Source organism: Propithecus coquereli, unplaced genomic scaffold (genome assembly GCF_000956105.1).
Source record: "Propithecus coquereli isolate 6110/MARCELLA unplaced genomic scaffold, Pcoq_1.0 Scaffold573, whole genome shotgun sequence".
NCBI lineage: Eukaryota > Metazoa > Chordata > Mammalia > Primates > Indriidae > Propithecus > Propithecus coquereli.
In genome coordinates this window covers 134,372-151,733 of record NW_012151652.1, presented here as the reverse complement: position 1 = coordinate 151,733, position 17,362 = coordinate 134,372, and the positions used below count along the sequence as shown (strand labels likewise).

General features: G+C 56.1%; 1 protein-coding gene across 2 annotated transcripts in view; it reads right to left on the bottom strand.

The window, feature by feature from the left end:
* SMAD3 (SMAD family member 3) overlaps positions 1-17,362 on the bottom strand; it is a 110,132-nt gene that overhangs the window by 9,107 nt on the left and 83,663 nt on the right. For both annotated transcript variants that reach the window (XM_012658127.1, XM_012658126.1), the window contains exons 2-5: positions 14,447-14,640; positions 14,141-14,272; positions 12,660-12,734; positions 9,613-9,663 (exon numbers count right to left, since the gene is read on the bottom strand). In XM_012658127.1, the coding sequence (XP_012513581.1) occupies positions 9,613-9,663; positions 12,660-12,734; positions 14,141-14,272; positions 14,447-14,640 (452 nt within the window). The remainder of the gene's footprint in view (positions 1-9,612; positions 9,664-12,659; positions 12,735-14,140; positions 14,273-14,446; positions 14,641-17,362) is intronic.

Sequence of the window (17,362 nt, the reverse complement as noted above, 5' to 3'; positions counted from 1 at the left end):
CAGGCCACTGAGTCCGTGGGTCTCCCAGTCCCCATGCTCCCTCAATGGGGTCCCCTGGACGCTCCGGAAGACTGTTTCCCCACTTCTCAGGGGTCTTGATAATCTCCCGTCCCTGTGCCTTTTATTGTGTACAACTTGTATTATCCAAGGGAACAAGACGCTCAGGTGTCTGGAGGAGCATCGCAGACATCCTGTGTGCGCAAAGAGCCACTGAATTCGTTTGTTTTCAGCTCACAGAGGCCCTGCCCTACCTGGCCTTGGCCGGACTGACGCAGTCTTCAAGGAGGGGCTGGGCCAACCTGAAGAGGGCTTGGCACCAATGGGCACCCGGTGAGCCCGTGGACAGCCCAGCTGCCCTCCCAGGGTAGGCCATGTCCCTGCATGCTCACCTCCCAGCCTCTCTACAGAGGCCCCCAGAGTAACCCACACTAATCTCTGTCCCCAAAAGGGCTTTCAGTTTTGGGCCCTGCATGGCCCTGGGCAAGCTCTGGCCTGTTCAGCAGCAGCCTAGTGGGTTCCATGGTGGCCGGTGTCTACGAACCACACGTGCTGGGCATCGTCTGTGGACCAAGCCCAAAGCCACAGCTCTTTTACAGAAACTGGTTTCCACACTTATCTGGACGCCGGTGCTGGGGTGGGTAACACACACACTCACCTAAAAGCAATTCTGGATCTGTCCCAGTGGTCCGTCTGCACAGTCTCAATCAGGGGCTCCGCAAAGCAAAACTGCCACCTTGTGAGGGCCAGTTCCCCTTCCCAGAAGAGTAAGAGCAGCTTCCCTCACCACCCCAGCTTTCCACGCCCACGTCCTAGGACGCCCTCACCCTCCTCTTGCGCCAGCCACTCCGGGATGCCCCGGCGCCCTGCCTGGGTCCGCAGCACCTCCCAGGCCCTCAGAGCTCCCACGCCAGCGACACCACGGCCTCCTGCCCCCGACTGCCCAGTGCTGCTCTGTGCTGAGCCCTGGGCGGGAGCACTGCTCACCGCGCCATGTTCGCCATCTACGTGAATCCCATCCCTTTGCTGAAGAATCAGGAAGTCTCCTCCTCATTCTCACTCTTCCCTCTCGAACTTTCGGCCCGGACCACTCACTCTGGCTCTTCCTTAAATGTTCTTGGAGATGCCCGGTAACTTAGGGTGCATCTTTCTGTGAGCGGGTGTCGACGGGCATCCTGACTGTCCAACGCGACCGTGAGGTCCCAGGGCGCAGGCCGACACCTTTCCCCGCTCGCTGTAGCCCTCGGCACAGGGCTCTGCCGAGTGAGGAACAGGACAGGAGCGCCGTGCCCAAGTCTCAGCACCGGCCCGAGGACCCTTTCCACTGTGTGTCAGGCAGCTTCCAGGAGCGAGAGCCCACTGGGGACGTCTGCTCGCCAGACCGTTGGAAGGTGTGCAAAGTCCCAGAGGGAAAAATCAGAAGCTGTTGTGCCCACCGGGAGTGGCCTGGGTGCTCCCTGAAGGACAGAGTGGCCCTGATCTCCCTTGAGGGTCTAGGCAGGTGTATGATCCCTCCTAAGGTGACGAGAATGCTACCGCGCACAGAGATACAGACCAGTGACATCCTTGCACTCCACACACACCCAGAAATTGTCTGCTGGAGGATTAGGACACCCTAAGTCAGGTTTCTCATCAGCACTGGCACTACTGACATTTTGGGCCAGATGATTCTTTGTTTGTCAGTGGGGGGGGGGAGGGGGAGTCTGCATCTTGCATGGTTTTTAGCAGCATCTTGGCCCCCACTCACTAAATGCCAGCAGCCTGTTACTGGATGCCAGCAGCATGGCCTCTGCCCACTAGGTGCCAGTCGTATACATCCACCTCGCCCTCTCAAGTTGGAGCAATAAAAAAACATCCACAGACATGGCCAGATTGAAAACCATTGCCCCAGATGTTTAACCAGGCCATGGAGCACAAGCCTCAACCTCCAGACGCAGCGCGGGCTAACCCTGGCTCCGGCGCAGACCGGCTATGTGACTGGGCGCACACCAGCTAAAGTCTCTGAGCTGGGCTTCCACGTCGCCCTCCCCGGCCGCCTGAGCACTGAGATAACTCACATACATTGCAGGGCCACAGTACGTGGTGCTCACAACGACGACCACCCTGATTCTATGGACTTGAGCACAGCCCGGTCCTGTCGCCGCCTCCATCGCAAGAGGGGTGAAGCACCCTTGGCCCTTTCTTATCTTCCCAGGGTGGAGCAAGGGAAGGCGAGGATGAAGGCAGGGATCTAAGCTGCTTAATGGGGAAGGGAGGGCTGATGGGGCGGAGGCCACTGTGGCCTGTGCCCTGGCCCTGAGGTTGAGCTGAGCCGCGTCAGCCACGTCCGGCCCTGGCTTTGCTGGATGCTTCAACATTCCACTGAGATAAGCCATATTCTAAACAATGTGGTCACTAAAATGTGAGCTATGCTACTTTTGGAAACTTCAAAAAAAAAAAAGCACACACACACACACACACACACACACACACACACCAAGAAATCCAAGTGCAATCCAAGCATTCAGAGCGGTCGGGCGACGTATCAGGGCCGCTAGCTACCTCTGCCTAGGAGCAGGCTCTGCCGGTCTTTGTGTGACCTTGGGGATATGATCTCCCTCTGTGGCCTCAGTTTCCTACTCTGTACAATGGCTGCAGCGCACTAGAAGACATCTCAAGCTGCATCTAGGTCACTGTGCTCTGGCATGGGTCAGCCTGAACAGGCAGCTTCGGCTGATCCAGGATGGCCCTGGCTCACTCGGCAACGTACGGAGAATAGGGTCCTTACCCCCAAACCACAGAGCCCTGTCCAGCATTCCCTGGGCTTAGTACAGGCAGAAGAGAAAGAGCTAGGCTCCCAGGACCGATGACACAGCTCACCATTCAAAAAAAAAAAAAAAGCCAAGAGGCCACCCACTGTGTAACATGTGCCGGGAGACCATGCTCTGGGGAAGTAAGCGCTTCAGAGGAGTCTAAGAATCAAAGAAGGGTTTGGGGTCCTGCACTAAGAGGCCCTCCCAAGTAGATCAGAGCCCTTCTCCAAACACCACTGGACAGTGTTGTGGAAAACATGGACACAAGGGGCCTGACACGTCATTAGGAAGATGCCAGTTTGGGGAGCAAAGTCATCAGGCTGCCATTTCTGAGAGTACCGTCTGCATGAACTGCCCTGCACTCAGAAGCAGGACTGAGCTGCAGCAGCGCCCCAGCCATGCACGTTCTATTCTCTGCAAACAACTAGAAGCCAGCTCTGCCTTTCCCTGCCTCCCAGCTCCCTCCCTCCCATCACCCCTCGGCTGCTTCTTCAAGGTACTATGTGAGAGGAGCAGACCAAAAAGTCTGGTCCCCACCTCTGGGTTCTGCCTTGCATGGCACTTTTTAAAACACTTGTATGTATGCCCTCATCTCTTTCCCACCAAAGGACTTGACACACCATGGTTAGTACAAGAGAAATAAAAAGTCAGGACCTTGGAAAGGAAAAGGCTACAAATGGAGTAACTATGAGGTTATAGCTACTGAAAGAGCACCCAACTTGGCTCTGAGCTTCCTAGCAGACAAGGCAAAAAGGGAATACAATATGCTACATGGCTCTGATTGGTGGATGGGCAACGCTTACTAGTACCACAGGGGGAACAAAGCTTGTCTTGGCACTAAATCTTAAAAGAAATCTCTCAGGTGTCAACCCCTCCCCCACTCCAATCAATCAATCAATCTAGCCAGCCAGCCAGCCCTGGTTTCAAGAGTTTATCAACAAATACAGAAGCAGTTTTATATAAGGCTCCTCCAGGAGATGATTATGCAGGGGTAAGGTGACATGTCCCAGTGGAGAGCAATGTTGCCCCTCCAGGCCGAGAACTCTGCACACCTACAGTGGCAGACGATGGCTCATGCCCAAGGCCTTCCCTTCAAACAGCCCCGCTCCCAGCCAGACTTCTGAGTCTGTGCTAATCTTTCTCCCTGAGCAGAGGTGTTGGAGACATAGGAACCTTCGGCTTCAGCCGTTTTGTGTCCCCCGCTCTCCCCAGCGTGGTGGCAGCCAGACTTCTCAAGTGGCATGGGGCACTGAATCCACAGCTGGCCCCCTGCCAGCCTAACGCACTGGCTGGCTTCAGTTTGGAGCCCTGTTCCAAGCTGGCATCGACTTTCTGTTTTGTTTAAGAAAAAGAAAACAGAATAAAACCCAGAAGGCCACACTTGGATTAAGGGATGCCTATTAAAAACCCGTGTAAGAGATTCGAATCCGGTAAGGGAAAAGGTGAGGAGCAAGAGGGGAAATTAGCTTTCTACTGTGGATCTGAAGCAGGACCCGGCGAGGGCCAGGAGCGTGCTGCGAGGCTGAAGGTCAAAACATAAACGGGCTGGCTTCGCCTGGGCCCTCCCCTGCAAAAGGCGGCTCTCCCTCGACCTAGGAGATGCCACACTCCAATTCCCAAGTCCCTCACGCTGCCACGTCTAGGTCCTGGCTGTTCCCTCTGCCAGGCCAGCCCTTCCCCCTCATCCGCAGGGACCCAACATTTAAGGGCCAGCTCATGCGGCTGTGAAACTTTCCCTCACCGCCTCCGTGCAGAATTAGCCTCGGCTACCTGTGTCCCCGCGTCTCCTGCTCGAGAGGATTAGTTCTCCGGGTGCCCAGGCCAGCTGTGTCCCCAGCACCCGGGGTACTAATTCCAACCTACTTCTCTGACGATCACGGCAACAAACCACGCTGCACGCAGATCCCCGTGCTCTTTCAGTTGACGGCCCATTTACTGCAACCAAAAAGAGTGGCAAAGTCGGAGCTGGACCCTCAGGAGTGTGAGGGTATGGCTGGCAGCTCACTTCCGGTCACCCGCGGCCTGTCTGTGATTTCACAAGCTCGTGGAAGATTGCAGCCGGAGTTGGCCTTGGAAAAGAGCCTTGCACGGCGGCACGAAGACACCTACGAACCAGGTCGAGCCTGCGCCCGGGACCCCTGTCCTCTCTCCAGGGCCACTGGTCTTCCGGCTGCCCTGCCCGGTCCTGGCAGGAGAGGAAGCACTCTGGGAAACCATGGCCTCCTTAAACTCCAGCTCAACTCTCCCCCAGGGCACTCCCTGGTGCCTCACTTTCCTCCGCCAAGGCCCCTCCCCTCCCTGAATGCCTCACTCTAAAGCAGGGAACAACTTACTCACCGGCAGGAGCCAGCTCGTTACCTTTTTCCTCTCTCGCTGCCTCCTCCTTCCCCTCCATCTGCCCCAATCCTTCTGACTTAAATGCTTCGGAAATTCCCGGTGACTCACCCAGCACCATGTGTAATAACAGGAACGTCACCTGCTCATATCCCCTTCCCTGCAAACAAAGGTCTCGGGGGCTCCGAGAACCTGCCTCGGGCAAGATGCTGAGCTGGGTCTCAACCACGCATTTGGGGCTCCTCCACGAGTCACTGCCCCTGCCCAGAAGTGGCTTTACTATGGCAGGAGACTCAACCTTCCCCAGACCCGAGCCCTGGGGCTAACGCCTGGAGCGGGGAGGAAATGAAAAAGAAACCACATGTCCTATGCTTTATTCCTTTTTGTACAATAATTTCACAATAATCTCTTTTAAAAGAAATAAGCAGATGTCCTGAGACGTCCCCATCCTTTTGCAGGAAGAGCTCACTGTGTGCCTATCTCCATCCTATGTTTTGGGACCCACTGGCCATGAAGAACCACAAAGGCTGCCGCTGCCTCCACTTGCCCACCTTTTATTCACTCTCCAGCCCACCGTGGACCGACGTCGCCCCCACCTCTCCCGGCAAACTGCCCTCCAAAGGCTGTCGCTGAACCCGACGCCAAACGTAAGGCCTCTTCCTACATCTCATGCTGCATCTCTGCAGAACTTGTCCCCCTCAGGGCCTCCTTCCCCTCCGGCTGCCACGGTCCCATCATCGCCCTGACCCAGGCCTTCCTGAGGAAGCCCCCCTGAGCGTGTCCCTGGCTCTCTTTCCTCCTGGAGCGGGGTCCTCCTCCACTGGACTCATTTGCCGCCACCACTTCAGCTGAGTCTCTCCCCGGGTTTCCAAAGTGAGATCTGTGGCTGGCCGGTGGGGTGGCAGAGAGAGGCGCTGGGACAGCCATTAGGTCCGGGGAGGGATGCTGGACCAGACAGGCCTCCTTCCTGCAGGCTTCTCAGAAGTGTGGCATGCAAGTCCCCTGGGGGCTGCAGGAGGGGCCACGATGCAGGCTTTCCAAACTCATCCCATCACAAAGCCCCTTCTCTTGATCCCGCTATGGAAAGGTGTCACACGTTAATGATTTCCAAACCTGCACCTCCTCTCCGGCCTATTTCCTGACTTTCCCGCTGCTTCGTGGACATAGGTGAGCATAGCATGGGGGGAACCACGTGTGGGTTCAGCCGTTCCTCCCTCTGGGTGCTCCGCCTCAGTTAAGAGGCCTCGCTGTCATCCCAATTAAAGCTGTCCCTAAACGCTGCTAATTCCGGTCCATGACCCTTCTCAAATGTGCTCTCCCAGCCCTGCCACCATTTATTGAAAGTATTCATCTCAGTCTTCTCTGTAGAAACAGCTGCCTAAGTGGATTTGGGTTGTTTTTTTTGGTTTTTTTTTTTTTTTTGCCTCTAATAATTTCCCCACACAGTGGCCAGATTAATCTTTATAAAGCTGTCATCAAATGCCACCCCCATTCAAAACCCACCACCCACTATATTCTGTAGGCACAAGGGTGCTAAGCTTGACACTTGGGGCTCTCTTCTCAGGGCCCCACCAGCCCTGAATCAGCCCCCTTTCCCCCTTGTCCCTCCCGACAGCCAACCCACCGCAATGCCAGCTGTCCTCGGACCACACGCTGCCCTTCCACCTGGAACGTCCTTCCCTCCTTCCCTGCCTCACGGCGTCCCACCTGTCCTCCAAGGGCCCACTCACACGTGCACCGCCTCCCCCGCGGCTTCCCACCCTACCCACGCTTGCTCTTTGGCACACGTGGTTCCTCCTCCCCTGTGCTTGCTCCCCCGCCACCTGGGGCAATGCATCAAAGCGGGACACGGACACCTCCAGCCACTCCCCCTGCCTGCGAGTGCCTAAGTGTTCTCCCCAGCCCTGGCCCCCAGCAGCAGTGGATGAATACAGAGGAGACACCTGGCCAGCTTGTCCCCACTGGAATGAGGACCCATCCCCTCCTCTGAACCCTCACAGCACTCTATCCGCACCTACGTCTTGTTTTATAACTATTTTGAGTCCTGCCTGATTGATCCCGACAGGCCACAGCACCTTGATGGCAGGGGCTATGACTCCTCTTCGAATCCCCCACCTGAACTGGCAGCCGGTGACCGTGCAGGGACTAGCTGGGGAATCAATGAGTGAGGAAGAGACGGGCAACCAGGCAGGGCCCCCACCCAGGGGCTGCAACCTAGCTTTTGTCTCCAACTAAGTTGATCAACGCCCCGCTTGACCTTGGTTCTTCTGAGTGAGGAAGGCGGAGACAGCTGGTCTAAACGGCCCCGCCAGGCAGGTGTGTCGGGCAGCGACAGCTAGCGTGCTCTGGATGGGGAGGGTCTGAGTTCAAAGCCAGCTTCTCCATCTACCAGCTGTGTGATCTGGGACAATCGAGTTAACCAGTTCGTTCCTTGGTTTCCTAATGTGTAAAATAAAAAATTACAGTACTTCTGCTGCATAAAGTTACGAAAACTGGGTTGACACACACAAAGCACTGTGAATAACAGTAAATAGCAAATCCTCAAGAAACGTTCACCACTGTCTTCACCGTCAACTCGTGCCCTTCCAGCTATGACAGCAGGAGTCCCTGCGAACTACTGGGTAAGGAGGAAGCCCATGGAGCGGAATGGTGAGGGGGCTGAGGGCCTGCCGGGCAGAGAGGAAGCCGGGCCTGTCGGTGCCGGTGTCTCACCATGAATCCTAACCCTGACTCGTCAGCTGACGCGTGCCCGGTTCAGACCTTCCCAGCAGAGGTGTAACCAGACCAGTGCAAAGTGGCACCACTCTCTGCTGGCCGGGCTCAGGGTGGCCCTTCCTTTGTAAGAAATGACCTAAGAATTCTCAACTCTTGGACAAGCGACCCGAGGACGGGGCAGTAGGGAGGGAGAACTGCATCAACGGGGGCTCTGCCTTGGGTCCGAGCTCAAGAACCATCCTATCCTCCCAGTCTCCACGTCCAGAGGGCGATTCCGGCACGCTGCCACCTGGGGGGACTTTGCATCTGAACTACTGGGGCCGCCCACAGCAGCCACCTCCAAGCTGGCCTGTGACCACTATGGTTTCAAAGGCAACTGTCTGCTCTGAAGTCTGTCAACTAAAAGTGCTGCCTTGGCCACAGTAGGGTACGACAGCTCAGAAAATAAATCTAAACCAGCCAACCTCAAAAGCTGAAAGCTCACAGTCAAGTTGACAATCGCAGCCTTTAGTTTCTCAAGTGTTACCACAGCTTCTAGCCTTCAGAGTTTGTTTTTAATAACGCAGTCCTTTCCTATCAGGAATCTGACCTTCCCTCTGCAGAGCCCAACGCTCACAGTGATGCTATTCTACGAAGACGTTAAAACAGATCACCCAAAGTCACATCTCACACTGCCCCCGTGTCGGCCCATTTTAAAAGGGTTTTCAGGCATCTCCCAATATTTCAGATGATGAGTTTCTTCACCCAGAGCTGTCAGTCAAGGTCTGGAAACAGATGGGGCCCCAAAGCAAGTCCAATCCACTTTGATGAACCAAGCTTGGATATTAACTATTTCTTTTCCTGAGCCTCCAATTAAGCCTCAGTAAAAAAGCCTGAAACAAAATCAAACTCACATTTTCCAACACTACCAGACCAGAATGTAAAAAATTCCCCTCAATAACAACTAAATGGATATTTCATTTGTTTGGAGCCCTTCAGCAGGCCCCACGCCAAAGCCACAAGGACCCCCACGAAGCCTCCCCCCCGCCGGGGAACCGAAGGACACCCTTGGTTAGAAGACTGGATCCGACAACCGAGGGATGTTGTGGAAAGGACGGTCCGGCCACTCCAAAACGTCATGAGATAACGCAAAAGCACAAACGAGGCATCTAAACATGGCAACGTGTTTACAAAATAATGTCAAGAGAAAAAAGAATGAGCAAACTGGACGTGCACTGTGAGCTCAACAGCACGGCACAAATTTACGTGCCTGATCCACAAACATCAGAAAGACCATGAGGAAACAAAGACAGTTGTGCCGGGGTGGTGGGATTATAGGCACAGTTGCTTTTTTTTTTTTTTTTCCCCAAATTTCTTACTCAGGCAAAATTTAAATAAGTGTATCTGAAACAAGTCTGTGAATGTCAGGGGCTGGAGTCTGCGTGGCTGCTCATGGCTTTGCACCAAACCGCACACGTACGCTCAGCTGACCACAGGCCTTCATCTCCTGGGTATACGGTTTGGGGGATGTTCATTCACTCACGTCTAACTGCCCCCCAGGGGAAATATGAAGCCGGCACATGGCTGCCTTTCCTGCCACCACTGTTCTCAGGTTTCCCTGCTCTGTGGTGACCTCAGCATCATGTAACCAGAAACCTGACGGGCCAAGCTGAGCTGAGCGGGTGGATGGTGGGGGTCGAGGGAGAGGCTCACCTTCAAGGCCCCCTTCCCACACTGGCCACCGGCCAGGCTGCAGGTAGAGGGGGTTCCAGTCATGGGACAAGGAGATACTCACCCAAGTTATTGTGTGCTGGGGACATCGGATTCGGAGACAGGTTTGGAGAACCTGTGAGGTGAGACACAATCGTGAGACTTCGTACAGATGCTTGGCCGGGAGAACCAAATTACTGAACACTCACATCAAGGTGGGACAGTTCAACACAGGAGGAGGAAAACCCTGGACAGAGCTTCCACGTCCCAGGAGAAGGCCTAACCCCATACCCTTGCCCGAAGTTTCCTCCCTGGGCCCCAGGGTCTTCATCTGTGCAGTGGGGATTGAGTGGATGATCTCAGAGGTCTCTTAAATGACGTGGTTTTTATGATCCTAACCAAGAGTCCCAACACAGGCTGCAGAGTTCTCAACTACAATAGGTGACAACTTTTTTCTTTGGCTTACACCACCTGCCCTGTCAACTATGCCCCCAGGAATGTAAGAAGACCAGCGAAGCCCCTCTCGCCAGCGGGTCAAAGTCCCAGGCAGCGGACGGCCAGCCCATGCCCCCAGGTGTGACATCACCAGTCGCTGCTCTCAATCAGATGCCGTAATGGCTCAGGTGCCTGGAAAGATCAATTTCAGGAAACCCACAAACCTGCCTCGGAAATCCTGCAACTCAGCAACCAGACTGACGTTTTATGCAAGACGTGATAGCACATGGGAAAAAGTCCAAATCTGCCCAAGTCTCACTCTGTTATCTTCTCTCCGCCTCCCACCCCCAGAAAACAGAAAAAACCCACATGGCATCAGCTTTCGAAAACAAGCAGCGGCGGCCTTTCCACAGAGCAGCTTCCTGCGCGTCCCTCCTTTGTTCCTCTACCGTGGAGGCCACGGAGTTATTTATTAACTGCCGTGGGGCCTGGCTCCACCCTCTGAAATCCACCGCTCCTGGGGCTGGGCCCTGCATCTGGCCCCAAGCACACAGTCCCCTGAGCTGTTCCTGGGGGTCGTTTATTTTGCCCAGACCCAGCTGTAACTTCCTTGAGGGCAAGAGACGAGCCATGGATTTCTTCTTCTCCCCTGTGGCCCCTAATCCAAAGCAGGTGGGAGGACAGAGTTGCAGAATCAGTCATGGAGTCTAGACACGCCACCACCTATCCGCTATGTGACTTTGGCAACGTCGTTTCACCTCTTTGAGCCTCAATTTTTTTCCTCAGATATACAACGGGGATAATACCCTGTACGGTGCGACATGTAAAAATTAAATGAGATCGTGCACGTAGAAACGCTTATGCCTTGCCTGGCACACAGTAGGCACTTGATGAATGTTTGTTCCCTATTTTGTGGCGGCTGAATCATGACAGCCTAGGAGGGTGGAGGGACCTTCCCCCTGGTCTGACAGGGCATGTGTGCGTGTGAGGAGAGACACAGGGGCGAACAAGGCGACCCTGAAACACTACCACACCTCACTGGCAGGGACTCCCGGCCCACGAGCAACTGAACTGGGATCCAGGCAGGCAGCCTGGAGTGAAGAAGGGAGAACAGGAGAGCCCCACGCACGGGTCCTCAAAGCCCCGTCTCCGTTTGGGATAGATCACTGAGGTTCACAGCAGGGACACTAAACGGGAGGAAAGGAAGCAGGGAGAGGGAACAGAGAAAAGCAGGGCAGAAAGGAAAAGGAACGAAAAGAACCGAGAGCTGAGAGAGTGGGAACGAGGCTGTCTGTCCCGCATACAGACCCTCCACTCTGGCCCGTGATCGTCCGACAGTAATCACCCTACCACTATGGAGAGCAGCAAGGAGGGGAGAGAGACAGCGGAGTGAGAAGAAACAGCAGCTGGCGAGATACTGCCTGGCTGGCCCGCCTCCCATTCCAGTGTTTAATAGCTGCACGCTTGCAGCGGTCACTTGGCACCCGACACGGGAAGACCCGCAACGCATTCCAGCTGGGTTCACATTGCCAGCCACTCATCCGGGTGGGCGTGTTTCAGGGGCTGTGCTCGACCCAAAAGTGCCACCTCGCCCAGGCTGGATTTCAGCAACTACATTTGCAACGTGCATGCACGTCTCCTTCGTTCTGCTTTCCGGAATTGCACAATCTCTTCTGGGCGGTGTGCGAGGGCAGGTGGCTCCACTGTGTCTAGTGGCTCTGCGTGTACGAGGCATGCCTACCGTCACCGGGATGAACATCTGCTCGGCCCCCGTCCCTCCTCGCCCAGCCACACACAGGGCAGTGCGTGTTCTGTGTGGCAGCTGGGGCTCAATTCAAGAAGCTGCTGGTCTGGAGCCAATGTGGTCCCATAACAAGTGACTTGGGAAACATCTGGAGACGTAGCAGGAGAGAACCAGGCCCGGTCCCTCATGGCAGGATCACATTTGGTCACCACACAAAAACAGTGGCTTCAAGGGTCTCCGACAGCCACTGGAAAAGACCTTACCTCCCTTCGGGCTCCCTTGCCTCCCGCCTGACTATCTCAGGTGATCGGGCCCACCCTCCACCCCACTGCCAGAAATCTCACGGGACACAGGCCTTGCTTACAGCCTGCAGTGGCTCCCCATCAACCCTGCCTAAATGCCAAGTGGCCCACCTGGCTCGAGGGTCCACCACATTCGGCCTCGTAGCTCTCCCACTTCTGGAGAGAGAGTATGCGCCAGCCACACAGCTCCCTGGGCTGGACTCTCCCTGGACTCCAGCCGTACTGCCCCTAGAATGCACCAGGCTCTCCTGCCCATGCCCCCAAGACTCTCCCTGGCACACCCTTCGCCCACCTGATGGCCTGGCTAACACCTACACAGCTCCAAGACTCAATTCAGGAAAAACCGACACCGCAAAGTACTGCTCCTCCCCAGACCGGGTGAGGGGCCCTGCTCTGTGCCAGATGCCAAGCGGCATCCTCCATCAGGGCATGTGTGAGACGGCACAGTCACTGCTGCTGTCTCGCCAATCTCCCTGTCATCCGTGCCTGGCTCGGGCCCTCTTCTACGCCCAGTACCTGGCACGCAGGGGTCGCTCTGTAAATAAATAATGGACAGACTGACAGAAGGAAGGGAGGGAGGGAGCAAGGGGGCGCAGAGGAAAGTGCAGAAGGGAGGGACAGGCCAGTGAGGGCACACCCTGCGTGACTGACCTGCGTCCATGCTGTGGTTCATCTGGTGGTCGCTGGTTTCTCCATCTTCACTCAGGTAGCCAGGGGGTGGGGTCTCTGGGAAGAAGGAAGGTGGTCCATTAAAAGACCTCCAAGGCTTGGCCCGGAGATACCTTTTGCAAACGCATTGCACGTTCACACCACTGTGCCAGCACTGGAGCTCCAGCCTTGAGCGTGGGCATCGGCCCCTGGACTCTGCTGTCTTCACACCTGTCGACCTCCGTCTCCCCACCTGGGCCGAAACTGCCTTTGTTCATGCCAGAGCGACTCCCGCGTCTGAAACGCCTGCTCCTGGAGTCACTGCCAGACTAACTTCTCCTTCTTGTCCTCCAAGGTCAGGGCTGAGCCCCGCCCCTCCAGGGAGGCTTCTGGACTTGCCTCAGCCTCACCCACCTCCGTCCTCTGAAAAGCTGCAGCCTCGAGTCCGCACTTTGGCCCCTACTGTCCTCTCCTGTGTTGTTATTATCTGTTGTCTCCAGGGCACGTGTCTCAGCTCCCCAGTTAGGCTGCAAGTTCAACAACGGCAGAGACCGTGGGATCTCTTTCTCTGAAACCCTCCCAGCCCCTGACTTAGCCCACCGAGGTTTCATATTTGAATAGGGAGTAGACAACTTACCCCTTAGAGACCAGGGTGACCTGGCGAAGGATCTGAAAGGGCTGGAAATCAGGTCTCCCCTTAACACTCTGACCCAAGCACACAGGCCTGTAGCCAAGCTCAGCACAGCAAACTAACCCAAGGTGAAAGTCACGTCTAAATGAGAACGCTCTAGGAGGAATGCAGTAGGATTGCTGCCCCGCAAGCAAAAGCAGTGACTAGCCCAGGTGCTGCCAAGCACAACCTTCCTGGACACCGGAGAGAGCTGATGATTCACACGTCGTTTGCATGTAAATGCGGGGCCTCGGGAAACATTTGCAGCCTGTCTGTGGAGCCCCTTTCTCCGGCAGAGCAGTGAAAACTCAAAGTCAGCCTCAGTTCTCAGCCAGGATGCAGCCCCCGCCAGGGTCTGAAGGCCAGACTTAGTTACAGGGCCAGTTCTCTGCTCTCGCTGCCACCCAGCCCTCCGCTCTGTCCCCCCCCAGGCACCCCCATCCCGCCTCTGCAGCCCCCAGCGGGTTGGGGACCCTGCCTGACTGCCAGCACCAGCCACGAGGGCGGTGAGAGAAACACAGTGTTGCTATTTCTGCTTCCAAGATAAATGACTGCACCAAGGCCGGGCGGAAGGGTCACGCTGCTCCTCCGTGCCAAGAAAAGCAGCATTAGTGAGCGGGGAGCTAAGGCCACGGGTCCTCTCCCAACAGGGATGTGGTTCTGAGTCTGGGGCCCTCGGCCAGTGCTGTGCGCAGAGAGGGGGTGACGGGGTGACGGGATGGCTGAGGGGGACAGAGAGCGGGGCACAGGACTAATGTCGGGGCTGGCCACCACCCCTGCCGCCCAGGCCAGCCTGCGCTGCCCGTGTGCATACCTGGAATATTGCTCTGGGGCTCGATGCCCGCAGGGAAGTTAGTGTTTTCGGGGATGGAATGGCTGTAGTCGTCCAGCGGGGGGAACTCGGCCGGGATCTCTGTGTGGCGTGGCACCAACACAGGAGGTAGAACTGTCCGGGGGAGACAGAGCAGAGGCGGCTCAGGGCTGGTGCCAGGCTGGCCCCAAAGCCCCTGCACCCCCAGGGTGTACCGGAGACCCTCCCAGGGGTGTAGGGGGAGAGAGAAGAGGGGAGGTGATGACCCGCAGGCGGCTCCTGACCCTCCTGGCAGGCCAGGCGGCATACCTGGCGTCTCTACTCTCTGGTAGTGGTAGGGATTCACACAGACCTCGTCCTTCTTCATGTTGAAGGCGAACTCACACAGCTCCATGGCCCGCAGCTCATGGTGGCTGTGCAGGTCGGGCCACCGCCACAGGCGGCAGTAGATGACGTGAGGGAGCCCCTTCCGATGGGACACCTGCAGCCGGCCGTCCAGGGACCTGTGGGACAAGGAGGGGTACACAGAGATGGAGAGGTGGGTTTGGCTTGCCTCCCGCGGCTCCCGGCGAGATTGCTGGCAGATGCTCAGAGAGCCGAGATCAGAGAATCGCTAACTGCTAGTGCTGGAAGGGACCCTAGAAGTGGAAAACAGAGGCCCACCGAGGAAGGCGAGGGCCCCACAACTGGCAGAGTGGCCTTGGAGAGGTCCCCAACCCCCTATAGCTCCGTGGGAGCTCCACGCAAAAGGACCTGCACTTGAATCACGCTCGAAAAACGTCCACGAGCTGCTCGTCTGATCCTACTTGGGTGAAGCATGGAGAGCTCAGGACCGAGCAGGACAAGGAGAGCTCGTCGGGTGCAGATTCGAGGACCACAATGACTGGAGGAAGGGTGACGAAATGCACAGGCTACGATCACTCAGCCGGTTCTTCCCTCACACGTTAGAAAGCAAGAAAAATGAAACTCTCCTGTTTAGTTGTTATTTGTGGTGAAGCAAAGAGGGAAGAGGGAAATGAAAGGAAATTTCAAATGGTAAAATCCCACACGACAGACTTCTCAGAGTTCCGTCCAGCTTGTGGGCTGTTGCAGGCTGGCCCAGGTGAGAGCGTCCACAGCGCTCTCCCGGTTCTGAGACTTCGGCGCTAAGGCCTATGGCGTGTGCCCGAGGCAGGAAAGAGCAGAGCCTCGGCCTCCACGCCAGGCTTTGTGGGCCACGTCCCCAGCCTGGCTGTGACACACACCTGCAAACGGCTAGCGTCCCAACCCTGTGCAGACACTGTCTTCTGCCGTGAGCTGGTGCTCCCACCTCTCAGGCCAGGCCCCGGTGTGGTCCCTGACCAGCGGCCGTGGCTCAGGGAAGCACATGACACATCTGGACTCTCAGAGCCTCCCCCCACCTACTGAATCAGAATCTCCCTCTCTACGAAATCTCCAGGTGAGCTGCATGGTGACAGCTGGGGAGGAGCTCAGGAGCCGCAAACGCATTTTCAGCTGAGAGCAAAGAAGGGAGCCAGAAAGTTTCCAAAGGGACATGAGATTTCAGACAGTGTCTGGTATTAGACAGGTGAGGAGGCTTCTTTTACATGAAATCCCTTATTTAGCACATATTTTATGAGCACTTATTGCATGTGGCACAAAGGACACAGTGGTGAGGAAAGAGACCTCACAGTGACAACAGACCAGCAGAGTGGTCCCTGCTCCCACGAAGCTTCCAGTCCACTGGACAGGACCCACATTAAGCCAATAATCACAGAAAGCTACAGTCACGGACTATGAAAGTGTGTCCTGAGTACAGAGAACCCCACAGGAGCCTATGACCATGCTGCCTCACTTGGACAAGGCCTCCTGACCTGACGGACTAACCAGGCAAAGGGGTACAGGGAAGGGCATTTCCAGTAGAGGGAAGAGCATGTGCAAAGGCCCTGTGGAGCACGGCAAACATGGCACGACAGGAGGAACAGAACGAAGGCAGAGTGACTGGAGAGGAGAGCGCGTGAGTGCAAGAGGGCGGGTGAGAGATGAGGCTGCGCGGGCAGGCAGGGCTGACTCTGCAGGGCCTCGGAGACCACAAGAAAGGGTTCTGTCTTTTTTCTAAAAGCAAGAAGTAGCCTCTGAGATGTTTAAGTGGGCTCTGTGTGTGTGTGTGAAAGAGACAGGCCCGGTGACAACTCTGGCTGTGTGTGACCAGCAGACCAGGGCAGTGGGGTGGGGAGCAGGGAGCAGATAAGACGGCTGCACCAGGAGGCTCCCGGTTAGGAGGCGGTACTGCTCCCTCCGCAAGGAGGCCCATCCTAGGCCCCCCATCAGCCAGTGGCATGATTCCTCTATTAGCTGGGGAGGCTGACGGAGAGAGATCTGCAGGCTCTCCCCTCTGCCCCCTATGACCGAGGGCACCCATTTGTTTGAATAAACAGAATCTGTGGGCCCTGTGGGGAAGGGGCTCGCCAGATGTACCAGAGAGGGAGAAACAGGGATCCAATCAGACTCTCCACGCCACTGGCCTGGGAATAGGGAAGGACAGACAAAGGTCAGAGCTGGGCTTGGTCACAGGAACTGACCCAGAGCTGCTGACTAAGGGCATCTGGAAGGATGTAATTACCTTCCTCCCAAGGGGCGCCATTCCAAGGAGCCCCTGCAACTGAAAAACAGTAATTACCAGGCAGAACGAGAGAGGACATCCTGGGACTCGTCCCTGAGGTACAGAAGGAAGACTGGCAGAGGCAGAGTCATGAGACTGGGGGCGAGAAGCGGTTTTACTCTCCCAGCTGTGAGACACAGTCGTGAGGTCTCTGGGACACTCAGTTGCCTCATCTGTAAAATGGGGACCTCGTGGAGCTCTGGTAGCCATTGGAGTGTTTTGTGAAGCATCAACAAGTGAGCCTTGGGGCTGAGCGGGAGAGAAAGGGAGAGTGGGAAGTGGTGACAGAGAACTATTCAGCTGTTCTCCTCCTCTTGCAAAGCCACCGCGTGCCCACAGATTAGGCAAGTGGCCACGTTTGCTCTTCAGTGTTTGACAGAAACCCCAACACAGGGCCAGGTGGACATCGCAGCTGCCTCTGCAGGGGCAGGCGGTGGAGAAAAGCTCAGGCCGGCAGCGAGGGGAGAAGGGGGCCGTGGATGGAAGCGCTGCCTGGGTGATGGAAGGTGGTGGGCCTCTTGCTTTAAGAAGAAAAATATTAATCATACATGAATTATTTTGATAATAATTAACACAATAACTGC